This window comes from Rana temporaria, chromosome 1 (genome assembly GCF_905171775.1).
Source record: "Rana temporaria chromosome 1, aRanTem1.1, whole genome shotgun sequence".
Classification (NCBI taxonomy): Eukaryota; Metazoa; Chordata; class Amphibia; order Anura; family Ranidae; genus Rana; species Rana temporaria.
The window spans coordinates 320,104,498-320,126,832 of record NC_053489.1 but is presented as its reverse complement, the minus strand read 5'-3'; the positions used below and the strand labels follow the sequence as shown (position 1 = coordinate 320,126,832).

The window sequence follows — 22,335 nt, the reverse complement described above, 5'->3', positions numbered from 1 at the left end:
TAGTTTTAATTATCTCCTTCACCCCTTTCTTCCCTTAGCAATTTTTCTTTGCTAACTTTTTTATTGTTTTGTTCTTTAAAGTTGCATTCATTTTTTTGTAGTGCCAAATTGAAAACAATGGTTTGTGCCAGAAACATAATTGTAGGGCTTTAAAAAAGAAACAAATTGCAAAGTAACATTTATAGCTAACTCTTATTAGATTTTGTTAACCCTAAAATTTGTAGTTCATATTTTACTTTTTTTTTATTTTTTTTAAATTAACTTCTGGATCCCTTCCCTAATGCCTGTACACATGATCGGTTTGTCTGATGAAAACGGACCGATGGACCGTTTTCATCGGACGAACCGATCGTGTGTGGGCCCCATAATTTTTTTTCCCATAGGTGAAAAAAAATAGAATCTGTTTTAAATTTTTTGTATGGTTAAAAAACCGATATAAAAAAAAATCTGTGGGGAAATCCATCGGTCAAAAATCCACGCATTCTCAGAATCAAGTCAACGCATGCTTGGAAGCATTGAACTTCATTTTTCTCTGCACGTCGTTGTGTTTTACGTCACCGTGTTGAACACGATCGGATTTTTAACCAATGGTGTGTAGGCAAGACTGATGAAAGTCAGCTTCATCGGATATCTGATGAAAAAATTAATCGGTTCGTTTTCATCAGACAAACCGATCGTGTGTACAGGGCATTAGCTTTTTCTTTAATTTGTATGTAAAATTGTATTTTGTACGTACTTGTGGTGCTAAATGGGGGAGTGGGAGCACACTTTTGGCAGCCTTGCCTGCTGTGAAGAGTCGTACAGCCTGCATATCTGGGATATATAGAGAGGGGTTGATTTGAATGTGACCGTTGGTTCCTTTTTAAGGAGATCACTTCTAGATGGCTAAAAGTCAGCTTTGAAGCTGTATTAAACCCAAAATTAAAAATGTAATCAATTGCAGGTTACCAATCATTAGATGTGGTGTCTGCATTGTTTGTTTTTTTTGGGGCTTTTTCCCTCTGTTTTTACCTGGTGAAATGGCCAGTAACACACCCCCTGCTTTAGAGTGTCTCTACCCTGGGTGAATGAGAATGGGGTGCACATCTGGATAGCAGCATTGCCAGTCTGGGGGGAGTGCTAGATATAATAGCAGATTTAATCACACCAACATTTTGAAGCCAAACTCCAGCTAATACGTTATCAGCATAAAACTAGAAACAACCTCTAAATGGGACTTTGTAGGGCTTCAAACACTTCAATGATATACAGTATCTCACAAAAGTGAGTACACCCCTCACATTTTTGTAAATATTTTATTATATATTTTCATGTGACAACACTGAAGAAATAACACTTTGCTACAATGTAAAGTAGTGAGTGTACAGCTTGTATAACAGTGTAAATTTGCTGTCCCCTCACAATAACTCAACACACTAATGTCTAAACCGCTTGCAACAAAAGTGAGTACACACCTAAGTGAAAATGTCCAAATTGGGCCCAAAGTGTCAATATTTTGTGTGGCCACCATTGTTTTCCAGCACTGCCTTAACCCTCTTGGGCATTGAGTTCACCAGAGCTTTACAGGTTGCCACTGGAGTCCTCTTCCACTCCTCCATGATGACATCACAGAGCTGGTGGATGTTGGAGATCTTGCGCTATTCCACCTCCACCTTCAGTTTGACGAAGCCCCACAGATGCTCAATAGGGTTTAGGTCAGGAGACATGCTTGGCCAGTCCATCACCTTTACCCTCAGCTTCTTTAGCAAAGCAGTGGTCATTTTGGAGGTGTGTTTGGGGCCGTTATCATGTTGGAATACTGCCCTGTGGCCCAGTTTCTGAAGAAAGGGATCATGCTCTGCTTCAGTATGTCATAGTACATGTTGGCATTCATGGTTCCCTCATTGAACTTGCACCCACTCCCCCAGCCACTGAAGCATAAGTGATTCCCACCAAGTGGTGCCTAATGTTGGTATATAGTCAGCATGATCAGCCCAATTTAAATTTTCTTACGGTGTAAATAGGCACAGAAAGAAGTCCTAATTAAAGGACAGCAAGCCCTGGGATTTTGTGTCAGGATTCACTGGAATAGAGGTGTTGCATAAGCCTGGTGAAGTTTAAACCAAAAGGGTAAGTAACAATATAAAGCAAGGTCAGTCCAAATATGTCAAACAACTCTGCTGCTCCAGAGTTTGGGCTATAACTGTCTTCAACAGACCAATGTGTTGATTGATCCATGGTTATCTGTCATGTGAACAGCATAATTTATTTTATTGTATTGTGCTATGGAATATATTTTTTTACTTTTTTGCAATAAAATACTCCTTTTATATATCATTGAAGTAATTGATGCTCTACAAAGTCCTGTTTAGAGGTTGTTTTTAGTTTTGTGTAAAGAATTATGGATGTGGGCTTCTCTTTTTCCTTATGGGGATTTTTTTTTATATAAATAAAAAAAAGCTGACTATTTTAAGCTACTCTGTCAGTGATACATGTTTTTCTCATCTCTGTAACTTGAGAAATTAGTATGCAAGCTTATATTTTTGAAAAACATCAGATTTTCTGGCCTGGCCAGATGACCAGGTAAAAATAGAAAAAAAGACAGCCTAAAAAAGAAAATGAATACAGCCATCCCATCTAAGAATTGATAAGCTGTGATATAATAAATGTTTGTTTTTGGGTTTAATACCACTTTAAACTACCATTTTCTAGTTAGGTTTTGAGTATACTGAATCACTAAGCAGATTATTTGACCTGGAGATTCCAACAGTGGGTTGCTGAATCATTATAATGTGGGCTACCTCCTATTGCTGCATGTTTTATTCATTTTTCATTATGGAAAATGCAGAATGTTGATTGACACCCATCAAGTTGCACTGTAAAACAGACAGAAAATGGGGGGGGGGGGTGGTCATTCACATAATGCAATTATCAGTTTTCAATAAAATGGTCTTTAACAATTTTTTTACACTGTGTATTAATTTACTTCTTGGACATAAACAGGTTAAAATCTTTGATTGTGAACAGAGTTCTAATAATGAGAAGCAATAAGGTGACAATAACGTACAATCATTAACAATTAATTATTTTATTTTCCAGGTGCGTTACACTGGTGCTGCAGATAGTGTTGTACAGTTTATTTTCTATCAACCCATAATACATCGCTGGAGAGAAACTGATTTTTTTCCTTGTTCAGCTTCGTGTGGAGGAGGTAAAAGAGACTTTGAAAACATACACTCAGTAGTCCCTTTATTAGACACTATTATTATTACTAGTATTTTAGTATCCATAAAGAGTTTTACATGCTTACCAATAATACTCAGATACGCAATAGTATGCACACTATGATCAGTTTGTATTAATGCAGAGTTTCAGTCATTTCTGTGTTTATTAAACACACACTCACCTGTTCCATGGTACAGTGATGCGGCTGCTTGAAGCTTCGGTTATCTCCCTTTCCCTCCACAGCGCCGGCATCACTACTGTGGGCACCCGGCTGTGATAGCTTGCGGCTTCACAGCCGGGTGTGCACTGCGCATTCTCTAGCCATGCTGCGTATCCTGAATGGTCGTGCAGTCTTCTGGGACCTGTAACGTGTCCCAGATGATTGCAGGGAGGGAGAGGCCTCCAGGGCAGAAGTGGGAGCCGGGTACCTGTCAAAACTAGGTACCCGCTCCCCCCCCCCAAAAAAAACGACATGCCAAATATGGCATGTCAGGGGGTCAGTATTGCTTAAAGCTGAAGTTCCACTTTTGGGTGGAACTCAGCTTTAAGAAGTCTAATGTGTACCATGGAGACATTCCCTACAGAATTACCCCTCTACATGCCAGAACCTGGACCCATGGATTTATGCACCAAATGTTTGCCCTAATATTTGCAAGTCACACATTCATCAGACAATGGAATCTATTTCGAAATATGTCCTAGTTTATATGAGAACAGCATTCTGCTGTTTTAGCCATCCCTCCTCAAGGTTTGGTATGATGTATATTGAAAGATGGTCTTCTGTACACCACTGTTGTATAGGTCGCCTATTTGGGCAGTTTACTTCCTGGTAGCTGATAGTCTGACCATTGTAAAGGCAACCTGCAAAGGCACATTTTGGATAGAGTAATGGAGGGGTATAATCCCTGTCAGTTTATAGTTGTTTTTGTCATCTGTGTCCCATTGGGGAGATTTCCCTTCACTTTCTGTCCCATAGACAAAGCAGGAAGTAAAATTAAATCCTTCCATAGTAAGGGAATGCCAGTGTGTCACCAGGGTCACCAGAGGTAGTGCCCCATTGGAAGATTTGCCCTCTGTTAGTATTCTGATATCAACCCAAAATGTTTGATTCTCTTTTACTTTCGCTTTCGATGATGAAGGTAAACAGGACAAGAGAGAAAAAAAACGCCCTAACAGGGGCACAGACAGTAAAACAAAATTGACAGGTGTTCTTATTCCTCTCCACTCTGTCAAAAACTTAAAAAAAATATATATATTTTGCTTTTAGTTACATTTTAAACAAGTGTTTTTTCTATAATAGCTTTATAGTATAGTAACTTTCTATAGTATCTCGTTTCTATAGTATAGCATATACAAATCCCCTAAACTATGCAGTTTCTGAAAGGCTGCAAATACCATATCTGCCACCAACAATAATTAATTTATAATAGCTTAGACCATGCATATTCCAGATTATAATATATGGATGGACAAAATCTGAACCACTAGACATTCTTTACATATTTTATGTATTGAGTTGCAGCCACATGATTTGTTATATACTTTAATGATCAGGTATACCCAGTGCTTTAAGTGGGCCGGAACGCGGCGGTACTCAGTACCGCCACTTCCAAAAATGGCCCTGGAGAGTACCAGCACCTCTCCGTGTGCCCAGTACGTGGGTTTCCGGTACCGGAACGCAGCGGAGAGCTAGCTACAGCATTGTAGTCAGGGGCGTCTCCAGGGTGGGGCCTGAGCGGGCCACGTCCCCCCCAATTTTACTGTGTGCCCCCCCAAGTTATGTTGTCTGTTTGTATTGCAGACAGACCGCGAAACAATAGCCGCCGCGGCTGTCCACGATCCGTCTGCGGCGCTGAATGATGGAATCATGACTGTTATTGTCATGTGACGTCGCCACAGTGCCGCTAATTATCATGGGAGTTGTAGTCCCCGCGGCCGTGCGGGCGGCGTCGGCTACGTGCTTGAGTCAAGCTCAGCCTGCTCCCGAGGGGTGGAGACGAGTCAGTCAGTTACTGTGAGAGCAGCGGAGCCAGGCCGCGTGCTAGACCAGACCTCCCATTTGCCCGCCGACTTCAGTGCCTGCCTCGCTCTGCTGCCACAAGGTAGGTCAGGAAAAAACGTAATTTGATGGCAATTGGAAATACCATTTTATTGGTGGTGATGGACAATTTTCATTTCTGTTAGCTCCCTCCCTCCATGAGAGCTCATTATATATATATATCTATCAGTATTTGGGGGGGGGGGGGAGCACCGGCGCCTAATAGAGTACCGGCACCTCTTTTGGCCCACTTAAAGCACTGGGTATACCTAATAAAGTAACCAATAAATGTGTTTTAGCAACTTTACTCTTGATACCAAAGTGTATTAGAATTCTGCCATTGGTAAACACTTTTAACTTGCAGCACTAGGAACCTGGGAGACCACCAAAGCTTTTATATGAGTTTCATAATGATACCACTAATGACTATTTGCAAATGTGCTATTATAGTCACTTGCAGTACTTCTAATGTGACTTTCTTATGTGCATTAGCGTAATTTAATTATCTTGCATGTTAAGCATGTTATATATAAAGATCTGTTACATATTCACATGTGCTGTATGAATAAATTGTTAAATAAGTGAATTCTTGACACTTTATAAAACAATGCTAAAACAAAATGTCATGACGCGTACACACCATCACTTTATGTGATGAAAAAAAACGACACTTTCTGTGAAGTAAAAAATTACGTTTTTGAAACTTCAATTTTCAAAGACGAAGTTGCCTACACACCATCGTTTTCTCACAATGATCTTGCAAAGTGAGGTTACGTTCCACCACGTTTTACCATTGAAGCTTGCTTCATAAGTAGCTTCTGGGCATGCGTGGATGAAAAAACGTCTTAGAAAACGACGTTTTTTGCTACACACGGTCAATTTCTGTGAAGTAAAAAGTGCACTTTTGAAAAACGACACATAAAATTGAAGCATGCTTCAATTTTTTTTGGTCGTTTTTTACAAGACATAAAACGACGTTTTCCCCCACACACAGTCAATTAAAGTGACGTTTTTAAAAACGCGGCATCAGGTTTGGTAAGCTGGTTTTACTCTTTAATTAGGGTTTCAGTGCTTACCATAGATCCTTCTCCCCATGAATGTGTGGTTTTCCTCCCAGTGCTCAAATTTCCTCCCACAGGCCAAGAACGCATAGGTTGGCTGGCTTTTACCCAAAACTGACCATACTTTGCGTTTCTGTGTATCTTTAGAGCTGTAGAGGAGACATTTGATTGTTAGCTCTTCAGTGACACAGACTGAAGTAGGCGAATAATATTTACCCTGCAGAACAGGCCAGCAACATATAAATTACTGTAACAAATAAATCATGGGGTGGAATTGTAGAATTATGAAATTAGATACATAGAAGAAAGTTAGAGCACTTTAATAGACACCTGAGTGGACTCTCTTATTTAAACTAAATGCTTACTGACTGGGAGATTCGATGTAATTAAGCTGCTGTTAATGATGTGAGAAATCGACTACTTACAAGAGTAGGCAGGGACCACCTGCCAGTCTGGATTTTATTTACTAGCATAATGCCAAAGGCAGCAAATAATCTATTTTTAAAAGTTGCTGTCGAAGAATTATTGAAATTTGAAACTCTGCGGCTATCATTTACTTGCGGTCATACTTTGCCCTATGTATTTAGGTAAAAACACTTAATGTGGCCACTTTAAAGGACACATTTACTGAGACAGACTGCCATTGCTAACCTCCCCTTTTAAAAATGCTCATCTAGTGGTCTTGGTAGTTTGACTTACCCTGAGCAAGTAGGCAGACCGGGAGTGACTAAAATACAGCAAATTTTGTTTTTAGTTTTACCAGAGCTGGGGAAAATTAAAATTCGTCACAGCTTGTTATTATGTCTATCACAAAAACAATGTTTGACCATGTGGCTTTAAGGTGTCATAATTACAAGTGACAAACATAAGACATAGGTAAAAAGGCTTTTATTACTATTATTCATTATAGCTCTTTTCTCTCTAAGGCTGGATTCACACCTATGCATTTTTAATGCTTTTTGCATTTTGCAGATTTGCACTACAGTCCATATAACATGGTTTCCGATGGAACACGTTCTGTAGTGCAAATCTGCAAAATGCAAAAAGCACAAAAAATGCATAGGTGTGAATCCAGCCTAAGGACCCAAAGCACATTACATGCTGTTGAGGAAGATGGTAAAGCAGCCATCTTGGACGTGCTCAGTAGATTATGATTCTAGAGCCAGGAGCTAATTAACCTACCTGGAATGTGGGAAGAAACACACTCAAGCACATGCATACTCCAACTAGAGCCAGGGAACTCGGTGCTGTGAGGCAGCAGTTATAACCATTAGGTCACTGCGTTGCCCATTAGTCAAGCAAATTAAATATTTACTCTTAATTATCCACTGATCATCACGCTTAAAGTATTTCTACAGTCCTAAACAATTTAGTTCTTATTCAGTTGCAGATGATTCTTGCATCTAGATGGAGATAACAATCATTGCATTTCTTAGATCACAAATCTGCTTCATCTGGAAATATGGAAGAAGTATCCACAATATAACAACAACATGATTAAATCTAGAACTTACATCTATAAAGAAATCAACCAACCATGCATTTTATTATTGTCTGTGTCCAGGTTGGGGAGATCTCCCCCCTCACTTCCTGTGCAGGGGACATTGTGAAACATCTGTGTCAACAGGCAGGAAGTTAAAATATCCCTAGTGTGGACACAGATAGCAAAACAACCCCCGACAGGTCTGTATAACCCTTTTCCTCTCTACTAACAAAAGGGTGTTATTATTGCTGCTGTCTCTATTGGAGAACTTTCCTCTCAATTCCTGTGCCAGTGCAAGGAGTAAAAAAAGCAAGGGGAGAGAATATCTCCCCAGTGGGGAAACATTAGTAAGCTAAAAGAGGTTGGAACACTTTCTCAATACATGTGGAACGTTTTTCTAATTTTGGATAGAGTGGGGGAAGGTATTGAACTCCTATCTGGCTTCCAATTTTTATGCAAGGCTGTGTTAGGGAGATTTCCCCTCACTTCCACCTGTGCTGGTGACAATGTTTTACAAAACAGGAAGTAAAAATTAAAATCTGCAACATTGATTATTATTATTATTATTATTATTATACAGGATTTATATAGCGCTAACAGTTTGGGCAGCGCTTTACAAAATGAGAGCAGACAGTAAAGTTACAATACATTTAAATTCAATACAGGAGAAATAAGAGGGTCCTGCTCGTTAGAGCTTACATTCTAGGTACAGGTAAATGAAAATCTGACAGGGATTCTAACCTTCTCCGACTCTACTGCTTTCTTTTTGTGGAGTTTTGGTTTAGCAGAAGAAAATATTTTACCTAATATGTATGCTGTTCCTACATCAGGACCAGTGCCTGGAGTTTTAATCTGCTGCATGCTTGTTCCAGGTAAGTATTGAAGCCAGGGACAGCCAGACAATAAGCATTTTCAGAAGGAGATCACCAATGGCAGCATATATGTATCTCAATACATATTTTATTTAATACAGTAAACATTTTAGGAACTTAAAGCTAAACTCCAACAAGATATAAAAGACACAAATTATGCATCTAGCTATTCATTAATAGATCATTAAATATATTTTATTAAGGGCAGCTATTGTTAGTACCTAAATTAGACCTACAACCAGCCTCTTATAGGGAAGGGAGGGACAGGACGGAATGTGCTGACATGAAGCCTGCAGATAGGGGGAGAGAGCAGAGTTTGCCTCATCTGTTTGCTAATGCACATTCACTATCCAGTCAGAAAGCTGAGGGTGAAGGAAAGAAACTACTTAATTTCTTCTACAGTCTATAACAGAGAAAGTTATCCACCTGGCTGTGCTGCATTGCAAATACAAATTGCAGAACTGCCTGGCCAGAGGTATAAACCCTTTGTTGGGTAAAACCATCCCCTTGAATATAACCATGTTTGTATTTAGCTGTTTGCCTAGATTTCAGCATTAAAAGAGCAGTATGGGGCTTCTAACAAAATAGTACTCACCTAGGAGGATGCAGCATCAGTCCGATACTGCATTTGTCCTCGGCTGCTTCTAAAATTGAGAACTGAGCGATCAAAGACCGCTGATGACTCGGTTCTCAGTCTTCAGTGAGCAGAGAGCTGGTGACTGTCAGTAACTGGAGTACTGGGCTGTGCAGGGGGCAGAAGCAAATGGCTCAGTCTCCCAGCAGATCACTGAGAGTCTGAACCAGATGCCTGTCCAGAGCCTGGACTGGCTGAGTGAAATCAGCCAACAGCAGGCTTTAGCCCGCTGTCAGCTGAAAATGGTTTACAGGAACGCAGAACGAACTGCACTTCTGTGATCCATAAAAAAAAAAATAGGGCCAAACATAAAAAACAAAAAATTCCACTATTTACCACACCAGTAAATAACATATAAAGGAAAATATACATTTATTTTATTTTTTTGGGGACTTTTAGCTGCCTTATCCATATTACTTCTGTATGCATGACCTGTCATCCACACCTAATGTGAAACTATTATTATAGCTTTAGGGGATATATAAATGTAACATCTATCCTTCTAAATAAAATACTGTTATTGCAGGTTACCAGTTAACATCAGCAGAATGTTATGATTTGAGGAGTGGCCGTGTAGTGGCAGATCAGTACTGCCATTACTATCCGGAGAATGTCAAACCCAAACCCAGGCTCCAGGAGTGCAACATGGACCCATGCTTAGCCAGGTTTGTCTGCTCATATCAATCTCTTTTTAATTAAAGTCCATTTCTGGCAAAATCATAATTATAATTTTTTGTTTGAAAGGGAAAGTGTTTTAACTTCTGTTGGGTTTTCATTATTTTTAATGGGAGCACAAAGAGGTCCTATGTGTGCTACCTGAGCCCACTGACCCTAGTCTCACCATTTCTTGTCTTGATGCCACAGGAGAGACACACAAAGGGAGGGATCTCCCCTGGAGAGTCATGCCCTGTACACACGATAGGAATTTCCTATGGGCTAAAATCTGATGGGATTTTCTGTCAGAATTCCGTTCAAGCTGTCTTCCATCAGTCTTGCATACACACTGTCAGACTAAATTCAGACCGTCCAAAATGCGGTGATGTAAAACACTCCGATGAGCCGAGAACAATTAAGTTCAATGCTTCCGAGCATGCGTCGACTTGATTCTGAGCATGCATGTTTTTTTCTCCGTCGGAGTTCCACACAGACGATCGGAATTTCCCATAGGATTTTTTTCCATCAGAAAAAAATAAAACATGTTTTATTTCCAAACTCCGTTGGAAAAAAATCCTATGGGGCCCACACACAAAAATACTTTTTTCATCAGAAATTCCTATCGTGTGTACAAGGCATTAGACAAAAATCCTGATAGAGGTTCTAAACCCTCCCCACTATGTTCATAACTAAAAGAAAAATCTTCAAGAAGTTGGACTTAAATAATATACCATATTTGTTTGCTGTTTCTACAGTGTTTTTAAACTATGAAAACAATGGATTTTGATGTGCTCTATCCACCTGTACCAAAACACTTCTCTAGATCGGAATATAGTGGGGAAGGGTTTTAACTTCCATTTGGTTTTAATTTTATTCTGGGGTACTTTCTTTCACTTGCTGGCTCATCTGTGCAACACCATATTAAAATATTTATAATCATATATGAGTCATGCTGTTTTACTATTATAATTGTATAGTTCTGGGCTATATAGGTCTTGTATCTTCATCAGGGCCAAGAATCAGGAAACGTGTAGTTAAGTTTAGCACACTATGCTTCTATACCCATATAGGACAGCATAGTGTGCTTTTTTGTAAAGTTGAACTGACACTTTACTTCAAAGGCCCTGTACACATGGCCGGGAATCCCGTCAGGAAAAAAACATTGGTTTTCCTGACGGGATTCCTGGCAAGCTTTTCTTACCAAGCCGTGCATACAGACTGCCATTCAAAAGAACCGCCGTTCTTTTGAATGGCAAGAACGATGTGACATCATCATCTACGACGAGCCAGCGCTCGTCACATTCGATGCCCTAGCCGCCATCTTGCTACACCCTACACTGTGCCTTGTATGCTACCGCTCATGCGTCGAAGGCTTATCGAGCATGTGCGGGTTTATCTTCGAACAGGTAAGCATACAGACGACCGCTTTTCTCGGCAGGAAACACTCTGACTGGAATCCCGACGAGAAAATAGAGAGCCAGGTTCTCTATTTTCCTGTTGGGATTCCCGGCTGTTTTCCTGACAGGAAAACTGCTAGGGAGCATACACACGGCCGGGATTCCCGGCCAAATGCTCTCCTGCCAGTTTTCCTGCCGGGAAAACCGGTCGTGTGTACGAGGTTAAACAGTAGAAAACCACTGCTGTATGGTCATTTTGTTCACCTCAAGCAACTAGCTTGTTTGCTGTTTGTATCATATTTCCAAAAGCTATTAGAAGATACTACCACAAAGAATAAATCATGCAGAAATTGATGCTATTTTGCCACTCAGAGGATTTATTCTTTTCTTTTTTCTAAAGTGCTTGAAAGCCTTCTTTTATATGTTTTTGTCTTTTTGCAAACAATTACTTCTTAGCTCATGTTGAAACAAGCTGTATAGGCTATCCACCCATCATTGCAAGTTTCCTCACCTCTAGACAAACCAGGCTGTCTTGATAATGAATGGCGTTCTCAGGTTGAGTGGGGCTAACCTTTCGCTTTTTCACTATAGAGTGCTAGAAGCATTCACACACACTGGTATTTGGACAAGCTATTAACCCTTAAACATTTTCAGAAGCAAACAGAATGAGAACAATCAGTGCTTGTAGCCTGCAAAAGCATCTCATTAGATGTTTCTGCTGTTGGCATGTTTTTCTTCCTTCTTTCTATGGCCCATATATATATATATATATATATATATATATATATATATATATATATATATATATATATATGTGCATTTGTACTTTGATGAGATTGCCTGTTGCTGTGTGATATATTTTGGATTTTTATGCATACAGTATACATTTTTTACTCCTTGATGATATAAATAATTAGATATTTATGAGAGTCTTTGAAGATTTCTTTTTCTGTCATTATGCTACCTCTGTCTTCATCCTCCACTGAAAACCTTGATTAGAGAGATTTATTGGGATGGTCAGTAACAAGCTCCTTGTCTATTCATGCAAGCAAAGCAGCTTTGGCTGAGTAATTTGTAGAACATGTATTATGAACATATGTTTGTCTGTTCCTTGAAATTCAATAATGAAGTTTACCTGAAATATGTACAGTGGCTTTTCTTTTTCTCCCTAAAGTGATCAGTGTAGAATGACATCTTTTTCGTGAGTAAGCAATTAGAGGCCATGTATGTTTATACTTGAATGTTCTTACCCTAAGTTCTAGTAAATGTAGAAAATACACTGGTCCCGATGTAGGAACAGCATACCTATTAGTTAAAATAGGCATACAAAGCCAAAAAATGTATGGTTTTGTTGACAGAAGCCACATGCATACATATCATTCAAGCCATAGTGTGTTCATAAATTAAATCCAAACAAACCCAGCAAAGAGTTGTGGGTACACATGGACTTTTTATAATATTGTCCATATAAGCATCACCAAAAATTGAGAACAAATTTGAGAATGTCCACAGAAGAGGGGAACAGTGATTTAGTTAAAAGACAAAGGTGCATTTCCTATGCCGGTGGATCTTAGCCACTAGGCTGTGGCCCACTGCCAGGGCATAGCTCTTTTATTGGGCCTTCACCAGTTGCAGATCCCTTAACCTATTGCAATGCCTCCTCAAGCCTTCCTAATTGTCCCTCAACACCTTACAGTACCCCAAGGGTCCCTAAGAGCCCTCAACCCCCACAACACAGTGCCCCCAATCTGCTGCAGTCTCCTGCCCTATACAATGTTCCCAACCTCCAACATGATCCCACAGTGCCTAGCCCCTGTAGTGACCTCCAGCCTACCACAGTGCACCTGCACTGCTCCTGGTGAGACCTCAACCTACTCCAGAAGCCTCACTCTTACAGAGCCACTCTGCATTTCAATACATATTTTCCATTCCCATACTTTTGTGTGAGAATAAATTTTTTTTACTATGGGGCATGGAAGGTTTTGGAGCCTCAATAAATCTGATAACCATTGTTCTCTGCTACATATCAAAAGTTAGTGAGCTGTTGAGTGTTATTACCCCTGTAAAGTTTGTCTGTGTCTACCTTCTAGGTAGACTCACCCTATCTATTTGTGGAGATGAGACGTGTCAATGAGACAGAAAGTGAGGGAAAATCCTAAACTTTTTAGTTGTCACCATAACAAGAGGTGAGAGGAAATTTCCCATTAGGGTTCCCTAATCTCATGACAAGGCTAAGTTTTACTAGACCTAGTACAGTCATCCTAGACTGCTTACAGTCATCTGCATGACACAATCAGATCTCATGGAAAGGTCTATGATAAAAATGCAATATTGATTCATATGTCAATATGTTGTTTTCTTTTTCTTGTATTAATTGTTGTTTTTAAGTGTTTGTCAAATAAATAATTTATACTTTTTACCTGAGGCGTGCTCATTAAAAGTCCCAAGGGCATTTTTTTTTGTTGTGTGCATATTATTGGGGACCGAGTATCACCTCTACCAATCTTTGGCCAGCTCGACTTTGTCAATAAGTTTTACTAGAGGCAGCCTTTGCCACCCCTCTGAAAAGCAATCCACAGTGGCGATATGTCACCTCCTCATCGCCTGTTTGAAACCTGTAAATTCCACACCACTGCAGTTGCAGGGAGGTTGCCACCTGTACCCATTTACTGCTGAACACAAAAGAGGGTGGAAGTGTAAAAACATAGTATAACCATCTAACTCAACATTTTCAATTATAAGCAAGCCCTAAGGCCCCGTACACAAGAGGAGACATGTCCGATGAAAACGGTCCGTGGACCGTTTTCATCGGACATGTCTTCTGGGAGCTTTTGGTCTGATGTGTGTACACACCATCAGACCAAAATCCCTGCGGAGACGGTGACGGTGACGCGGCGACGTGCGCAAACCAGGAAGTTCAATGCTTCCACGCATGCGTCGAATCAATTCGACGCATGTACGGGATTTCGGTCCGCTGGTTAGACGTAATAACCAGCGGACATGTCCGATTAGGCGTACTAACCATCAGACATGTCCGACGGACATGTTTCCAGCGGACAAGTTTCTAAGCATGCTTAGAAACTTTTGTCCACTGGAAACCTGTCCGCTAGGCCGTACACACGGTCGGACATGTCCGCGGAAACTGGTCCGCGGACCAGTTTCAGCGGACATGTTCGACCGTGTGTACGGGGCCTCAGAAGGGTATTTCTCTATCATTGCAGAGATTATCTGCACTTCCTGTTGTGCCTCTTGGATAGAAAGTAAAGGAAAATCTTCTTAATGGAACACAGGCAGCAAAAAATAAACTGAAACAGGTTTTAACCCTTCCCTACTCTATCCAAACAAGAACATTGGTTTGGCTATACAAACACTTCAAGAACAGAAATTCTTTGATCCATTTTTGTGTGCATTCATAACCCATATATAATACAGAATGACTGTTCACCAGTCCCCTATGTTGCAGCAGTCTGTGCCTCAGCCACGGTAATGTTTATAGTACCTGCACATTATCCAGACTTATCGCCCTGTACAATCTCTTCTGTTGTCAGTCATTTTTACCTCACTTCAGGTCAGAAATGACTTTACCAAATGCCAGAGCACACAGATGGTTTCCTGGCTTGGAAAGGGCCTTGCTCTATCTATGGTGATAAGCCAGCAAGGAGTCCCCAGAGAGCAGTTGTTGTATCACTGTTTTATTCAGATCAAACTAAGTGCGAGGCTCTGAAGTTTTTCTGCTAGCCTGTACGCAGCGAAAGGACGCCTGTGCTGTGGATTTTATCAGGCTCTGTTCTTTAAGTGGTGCATAAATCTATAATATCAGGACAAGCATTTCAGAATTTTCTCAGTAAATAACATAGGTCGTTTGAGTTCATCCCAAAGTTGGCAGATTTCACAGGATGTTACCAGCCGTTTTTCCTCTTAACTTGTCACCACCTCTTGCTCATGCAATTCATTTAATTAGCTCTACAGTACAATGAGTACTGTGCTACAGTTTTCTGCTATCACAGGCGGCCCCTTCCAGGAGATTACATTCATATACTAATTAAGGGGCTCAAACAGCGATGTGACTCATGTACTTCTGTTTATTCCGAAATACAATTTTATTTATAGAAAGTTGATATTTTAACCTTTTGCTAATAGAAATAGCGGTAGTAGTCATAATATTAAAGATTAGCCAACCAGCTAATACCACTAATTTGTCAGCAGATACGCTAATTTAACATTCCACAAGCGGTTTCTCCAATCCTTTGATTCACATAATTTGCAGGATATCGAAAATCAACAACAGAGTTTTTTAATTCCCTTGATCCAGGAACTGGGCATATCAGCACGTGCATATTCAGGCAAAGTAAATCTAATTTCTTCAGTGAAATATTGATTTGCTAGACTTGATTAAAGATCCATGGGCCAAATCCTCAAAAGAGATATGACGGAGTAACTGCTGTTACTCCGTCGTATCCCTGGTCCTAACTTTGGAACTGATCCACAGAAGCAGTTTTCCAAAGTTAGGCAGAAGATCCGACATCTGTAAGGGACTTACACTGCCGGATCTTAGGATGCAGTACCGCATCCCCCGCTGGGGGGATTTCGAGTCGAAATGCCGCTTCTGGTATGCAAATTAGCACTTAGGGCGATCCACAAAGCTTTTCAGCTTCGTTTTTTCGCCGTAAGTTTTAGTTTGCAAGTGTAAAAATAGGGCTGCTTTTACATGGTGTAAAGTTAGTAACACCATGTAAAAGCACATTCAAGCGACGGCATTTGGTATGCATTCCTGAGGGAGAACTCCACGGCAATTTGTAAAATCAAAACCGGCATGGGTTCCCCCCCAGGAGCATACCAGGCCCTTAGGTCTGGTATGGGTTGTAAGGAGACCCCCCTACGCTGAAAAATCGACGTAGGGGGTCCCGCTACAATCCATACCAGACCTGTATCCAAAGCACGCTACCCGGCCGGTCAGGAAAGGGAGTGGGGACGAGCGAGCGCCCCCCCCCTCCTGAGCCGTGCCAGGCCGCATGCCCTCAACATGGGGGGGTTGGGTGCTCTGGGGCAGGGGGGCGCACTGCGGGCCCCCCCACCCCAGAGCACCCTGTCCCCATGTTGATGAGGACAGGACCTCTTCCCGACAACCCTTGCCGTTGGTTGTCGGGGTCTGCGGGCGGGGGCTTATTGGAATCTGGGAGTCCCCTTTAATAAGGGGGCCCCCAGATACCGGCCCCCCACCCTAAGTGAATGGATATGGGGTACATCGTACCCCTACCCATTCACCTGGAGGCAAAAAGTTAAAGTTATTAAACACACAACACAAGGGTTTTTAAAATAATTTATTAGTCTGCTCCGGAGGCCCCCCCTGTCTTCTTTATTAGCTCTAATACCAGGGGGGGCTTCTTCTTCCACTCTCCGGGGGTCTTCTCCGCTCTCCGGGGGGGGTTTCTTCTTCCGCTCTCCGGGGGGGGGGTCTTCTCCGCTCTCCAGGGGTCTTCTTCTATCTTCGCCGCTCTCCGCTGTTGACTCGGCGCACCCCGGTTCTTCTGCAGCTGTCCGGTGCCTTCTTCTTCAGCGCTGGCTGCCTGCTATCTTCGTGTGTTAGCTCAATTACTAACAGGCAGCCAGCGCGGTCTTCTGTGACGTCATGGTCTTCTTCTCCCTTCTTCCGATGTTGACTCGACGCCTCTTCTCACTGCAATGATGGAAGCGCGCCTTGCATCCCATTTATATAGGCATCACCGTCCCATCATGCTCCGGTAGGTACCCACGTGGTGGGTGCACGTGGGTAGGCACCCACCACGTGGGTACCTACCGGAGCATGATGGGACGGTGATGCCTATATAAATGGGATGCAAGGCGCGCTTCCGCTGAAGAAGAAGGCACCGGACAGCTGCAGAAGAACCGGGGTGCGCCGAGTCAAGAGCGGAAGAGGGGAGAAGATGGAAGAAGACCCCCGGAGAGCGGAAGAAGACCCCCCCCCGGAGAGCGGAAGAAGAAACCCCCCCCGGAGAGCGGAGAAGACCCCCGGAGAGTGGAAGAAGAAGCCCCCCCTGCTAATAGAGCTAATAAAGAAGACAGGGGGGCCTCCGGAGCAGACTAATAAATTATTTTAAAAACCCTTGTGTTGTGTGTTTAATAACTTTAACTTTTTGCCTCCAGGTGAATGGGTAGGGGTACGATGTACCCCATATCCATTCACTTAGGGTGGGGGGCCGGTATCTGGGGGCCCCCTTATTAAAGGGGACTCCCAGATTCCGATAAGCCCCCGCCCGCAGACCCCGACAACCAACGGCAAGGGTTGTCGGGAAGAGGTCCTGTCCTCATTAACATGGGGACAGGGTGCTCTGGGGTGGGGGGGCCCACAGTGCGCCCCCCTGCCCCAGAGCACCCAACCCCCCCATGTTGAGGGCATGCGGCCTGGCACGGCTCAGGAGGGGGGGGCGCTCGCTCGTCCCCACTCCCTTTCCTGACCGGCCGGGTAGCGTGCTTTGGATACGGGTCTGGTATGGATTGTAGGGGGACCCCCTACGTCGAATTTTCGGCGTAGGGGGGGTCTCCTTACAACCCATACCAGACCTAAGGGCCTGGTATGCTCCTGGGGGGGGGGGACCCATGCCGTTTTTTTCTTTGAAAATTGGCATGGAGTTCTCCCTCAGGAATGCATGCCGAGCGACGCTGACAATTTTTCTTTTTTCTTTTTGTTTTCCCGGCGTTTTTTTTTTTCACCCGTCGCAACTTTAGTGTCCCGTCGCAATCCACAAAGCCCGCCGTAAATTACGTTTGCGTGCTGCACGTCGGGAAAATTACGTCACACGCATGCGCAGTACGGCCGGCGCGGGAGCGCGCCTCATTTAAATTTTAAACGCCCCCCGGAGAGGAGGACCGCCTTGCGACGGAGGCACTTAAGTTACACGGCGTGTAATTTCTAGGTAAGTGCTTTGTGGATCAGGCACTTAGGTAGAAATTTTAAGTCAGTGTAACTTAACTGCTGAAAGTTAAGTTAGGCAGCTTTTTTGAGGATTTGGCCCCATGTACTTATATCTAATAATAATTATAGTTGCAAAAGGAAGCATAGCAAAAAAAAAAAAATAGGGATCTGCGGAGGATCACTTTTCAGAGGGCAATTAAGAGGTGTGAGGAGGCATATCTCCTCCTCACTGTCTGCTTAACCCTAAAAACCTGCACCACTGCATCCCAACCATATGCACTGCACACTGTTGTGGCACGGCCCCATTCACTTGAATGGGTCACATTAGGGAGGCAGTACAGCCAGCTGAATGCAACAATGGGTTTAATTCTTGCCTCAGACGCAAAGCATCACAGTCACAGCATATGTACACCCACAGCTTAAAGTGGTTGTAAACCCCAGACATGAAATATGAACAAAGCAAATCCCTTTTCTAGCGTTTACATTTCTCAGTTAGGAGCACTAAGTTTCCTTTCTGTCTGCTGCTTCTTTTCTCTGCTGTTAGTACAAATCACTTGGGACAAGTTGAGCCAGCCATAGATAAAGCAATTTACCTTCCTGCTACAATGAGCTACAGGAAAGAAAATTGCTCGACTGACTTTGTTGATAGGGGAATCCCTCCCACAGAGCTTCTGTGTACTCGCTCCAGGAGGGGGAGGGGGAGAGGGGCGTGCGGAGACAGCCAAAAGAATGCACATTGATTATTGCTAACAGCTATAGCTATAGCAACAATACAACAGGCTGGTTTACCAAAGTTGATTGATCAATCAACTTGGGTACAACCAGTCTGCCTATACATGGATTAATAGTCTTTGGCCTGCCTTAAGCCTAGTACACACTAGTAGTTTTTTTTTATGTTCAACCCAGCAGGTCTGGAAAAAAACTGACAGCTCAGGAGGAGCCACTGTACTAACTATCCAATGTTAGTACCTCAATCTCCCCTTCTGTTCTATTGTGTTCTACAGGGGGACGGCCACCTGCCAAAACACTCTGTTCAGTGCTCTCAGCTATTGGCTGAGAGCGCTGATTGGCAGCCCTTTTCTATGACTGCAGTACACACAGGCTGAATGTCGGCCGGTTTCTACTTAACCGGCCAAATGTCGGCTGGTTTCTATTGAACCGGCCCATGCTGCCCTACATTTGGCCCTTGTGTACTAGGCTTAAAGTGATTGTAAAGTCTCTGTTTTTTTTTCTATAAAAATAACAAACATGTTATAATTACCCACCCTGTGTAGTGGTTTTGCCCAGAGCAGCCCCGATTCTCCCCGATTCTCCTGGCCCCTACTTCCTGTCGAATGCCCCCACAGCAAGCAGTTTGCTATGGGGGCACCCAAGCCCAGCTGAAGCTCCGTAGTCCATTCAGACACAGAGCCCCAGTTTGGCAATGTCTGTCCTGATTGGCTAACTGACTTTAATTGACAGCAGCAAGGTGCCACTCCTGTGTCTCAGCCAATTAGGAGGGAAAGTCACGGACGGCCAAGGCACTCATGGACGTTTCTGGATAGAGATGTTGCTCAGGTAAGTATTAGGGGGTGCTGGGGTGGCTGCTGCTCACAGAAGGCTTTTTATCTTAATGCATACAATGTGTTAAGATAAATAACCTTCTGTCTTTACAATGCTTTTAAGTCTGGTTGAAAAGACACAAGTCCATCTAGTTCAACCGAAAAAAAAAAAAAAAAAAACAACACACACACACACCTACCCATAAGTAGAAAACCTTTGTATACCCAATCCTATACCCACAGTTGATCCAGGGCAAGGCAAAAACAATAAAGCATAATACAATTTGCCTCAGTGGGGGTAAATAAAATCCTTTTTGATTTCCCAGGAGTCAATTGGATATTCCCTGGATCAACTATCCCTGGTCACACTATAATACAAAGTGCCTGAGCAAGTTTTTTTTAGCAGGATGCCAGGTATTATTTTTACTGAAAACTGCAGGTAAAAATAATTTTTGAGAAATATTTTTTTTTAAAGCATTAATTTACCTTTCATAACATGTTACACCCGCATTCAGGGTGTAGCATTTAACATGTTATGAAAGGACCGTCCCCTGTTCCCCCTCCCCGATCCCCGCTCTGACAGCTAGCGGGGAGTTTTTTGCTAGCTGCTAGCTGTCAACATTTTTAAAACACACTCCACTCATTCACAGTGTTCTGTGAATAGAAAACTACAAGTCTCGGCAGCCTTAGCGGCTGTCGGCTTGTAGTTCACAATAAACTACCACAGCGCTGTGAGTAGGAGGTACAAGCAAGTCGAAACACTGACAGGTCTGCAGCAGATCTGCGTGGCATCAATGATATGCTAAATCACTGGTGCAATGCTTTATATATTACCTGCAAAAAAATGTGTATGTATTATTTTTTGTAAAAAGGTGAACTTATCCTTTAAATTATCTATTAAAGAGTATATGAGATTTTAGTAAATGGGTTTTATATATACTTTAAGCATTTAACTGCAATGATTTCAGACAAGCAACAGAAAAGTTGTAAAAACAACCTAGAACATAAAGGCCCAGATTCACGTACATCGGCGCATCTTTGTGCCGGCATAGCGCATCTCATATGCGCTACGCCGGCGTAACTCTGAGAGGAAAAAGCAGTATTCACAAAGCACTCGCTCCCAAACTTGCGCCGGTGTAACGTAAATTGGCCGGTGTAAGCCCGCCTAATTCGAAGTAGGTTGAAGGAGGGCGTGATACATATAAATGAACCGTGACCCTATGCAAATGAATGGCCGAATGAACGGCGCATGCACGCGCATGCTCAGAATCACGTCGCATATACTCCCTAAGATACGACGGCTCAATGCCTACGACGTGAACGTAACCTACGCCCAGCCCCATTCATGTACGACTTACGTAAACAACGTAAAATACGACGGCTGTTCCCTGGTCCATACCCTAACATGACTTACCCCTGCTTTATGAGGCTTAACTTTACGCCTGACGTACACCTTAGATTACAGCAACGGGCGCAAGTACGTTCGTGAATCGGCGTATCTTGCTCATTTACATATTCGATGCGTAAAACAATGGAAGCGCCCCTTGCGGCCAGCGTAAATATGCGCCCAAGATGCGACGGCGTAGGAGACTTACGTCGGTCGTATGAAGCCAAAATTCAGGCGTATCTTGTTTGCTGAATAAGGCGCATAGATACGACGGCGCATCCGTGGACTTACGCGGCGTATCAGAAGATACGTCGGCGTAAGTCCTTTCTGAATCCGGCCCAAAGTGTATATGATGAAGCAACAGAAGTTACACCTGCAGCTAGATACATGGCTCCAGGGAACAAGGCCTTGAATGCGACCCTGTACTACCAGAACTTACACCGTTCATCAAATCATCCCTCAAATGACCTGCTATGGGCTTTTCCACTATTCACATCATTATTTCTTCTTGCTCCCCCATATTAAATAAGCCTGTTAATGTTAAACAAATGTTGAACAATCTTGGTTGACATGACAGCTCAGTACTTGATTGATAGTCAGAGGAACTGCTAATAGCAATATAATGCAGATGCTTCTCCTAGAATACTTATCCAATTTAGCTTATTTTATTTTAATATACCTAGCACTAATTCATTTTTCTAAAGTGGGCATGGCATGCAGCACAAACTACATATCTGTGTTTAGGATAGAGGATAACTAAAACCAATTGAACAATAATATTACATTTTGGGATCACAGACATGTCATTTTAGACTTGTAGGCTGCTAAGGATGTGTCTGGCATTCAGGTAGTATTGACCCCACTCAAGGCACACATGTGTTGCATCTTCTACATCTCTTGGCTCCCCCAAGGCTTGCCCCCTAAGCAGCTGCACCCAACTGTGATTAAGCTCCTCAGAGGAAAATTACTTATATTTTATTAAAGCAGATCTTCATGGAGCTCAGCAACCAGAGTAGCTTTCACCAGCCTATAGATATTCTTAGCAATACTAATTTTTAACAAATGCCAGCATTCCCTGATTGCCAGGTATGCCTCAATAATAAACCCTCATTCAGTGCTGTATGTACAGTATATTACTAAACAACAACAGC

General features: G+C 42.5%; 1 protein-coding gene across 1 annotated transcript in view; it reads left to right on the top strand.

Moving 5' to 3' along the window:
* Window positions 1–22,335, top strand: part of ADAMTSL1 (ADAMTS like 1) — a 409,336-nt gene that overhangs the window by 186,585 nt on the left and 200,416 nt on the right. The window contains exons 8-9 of the mRNA XM_040359956.1: window positions 3,079–3,190; window positions 9,819–9,957. Coding sequence (XP_040215890.1) covers window positions 3,079–3,190; window positions 9,819–9,957 — 251 coding nt within the window. The remainder of the gene's footprint in view (window positions 1–3,078; window positions 3,191–9,818; window positions 9,958–22,335) is intronic.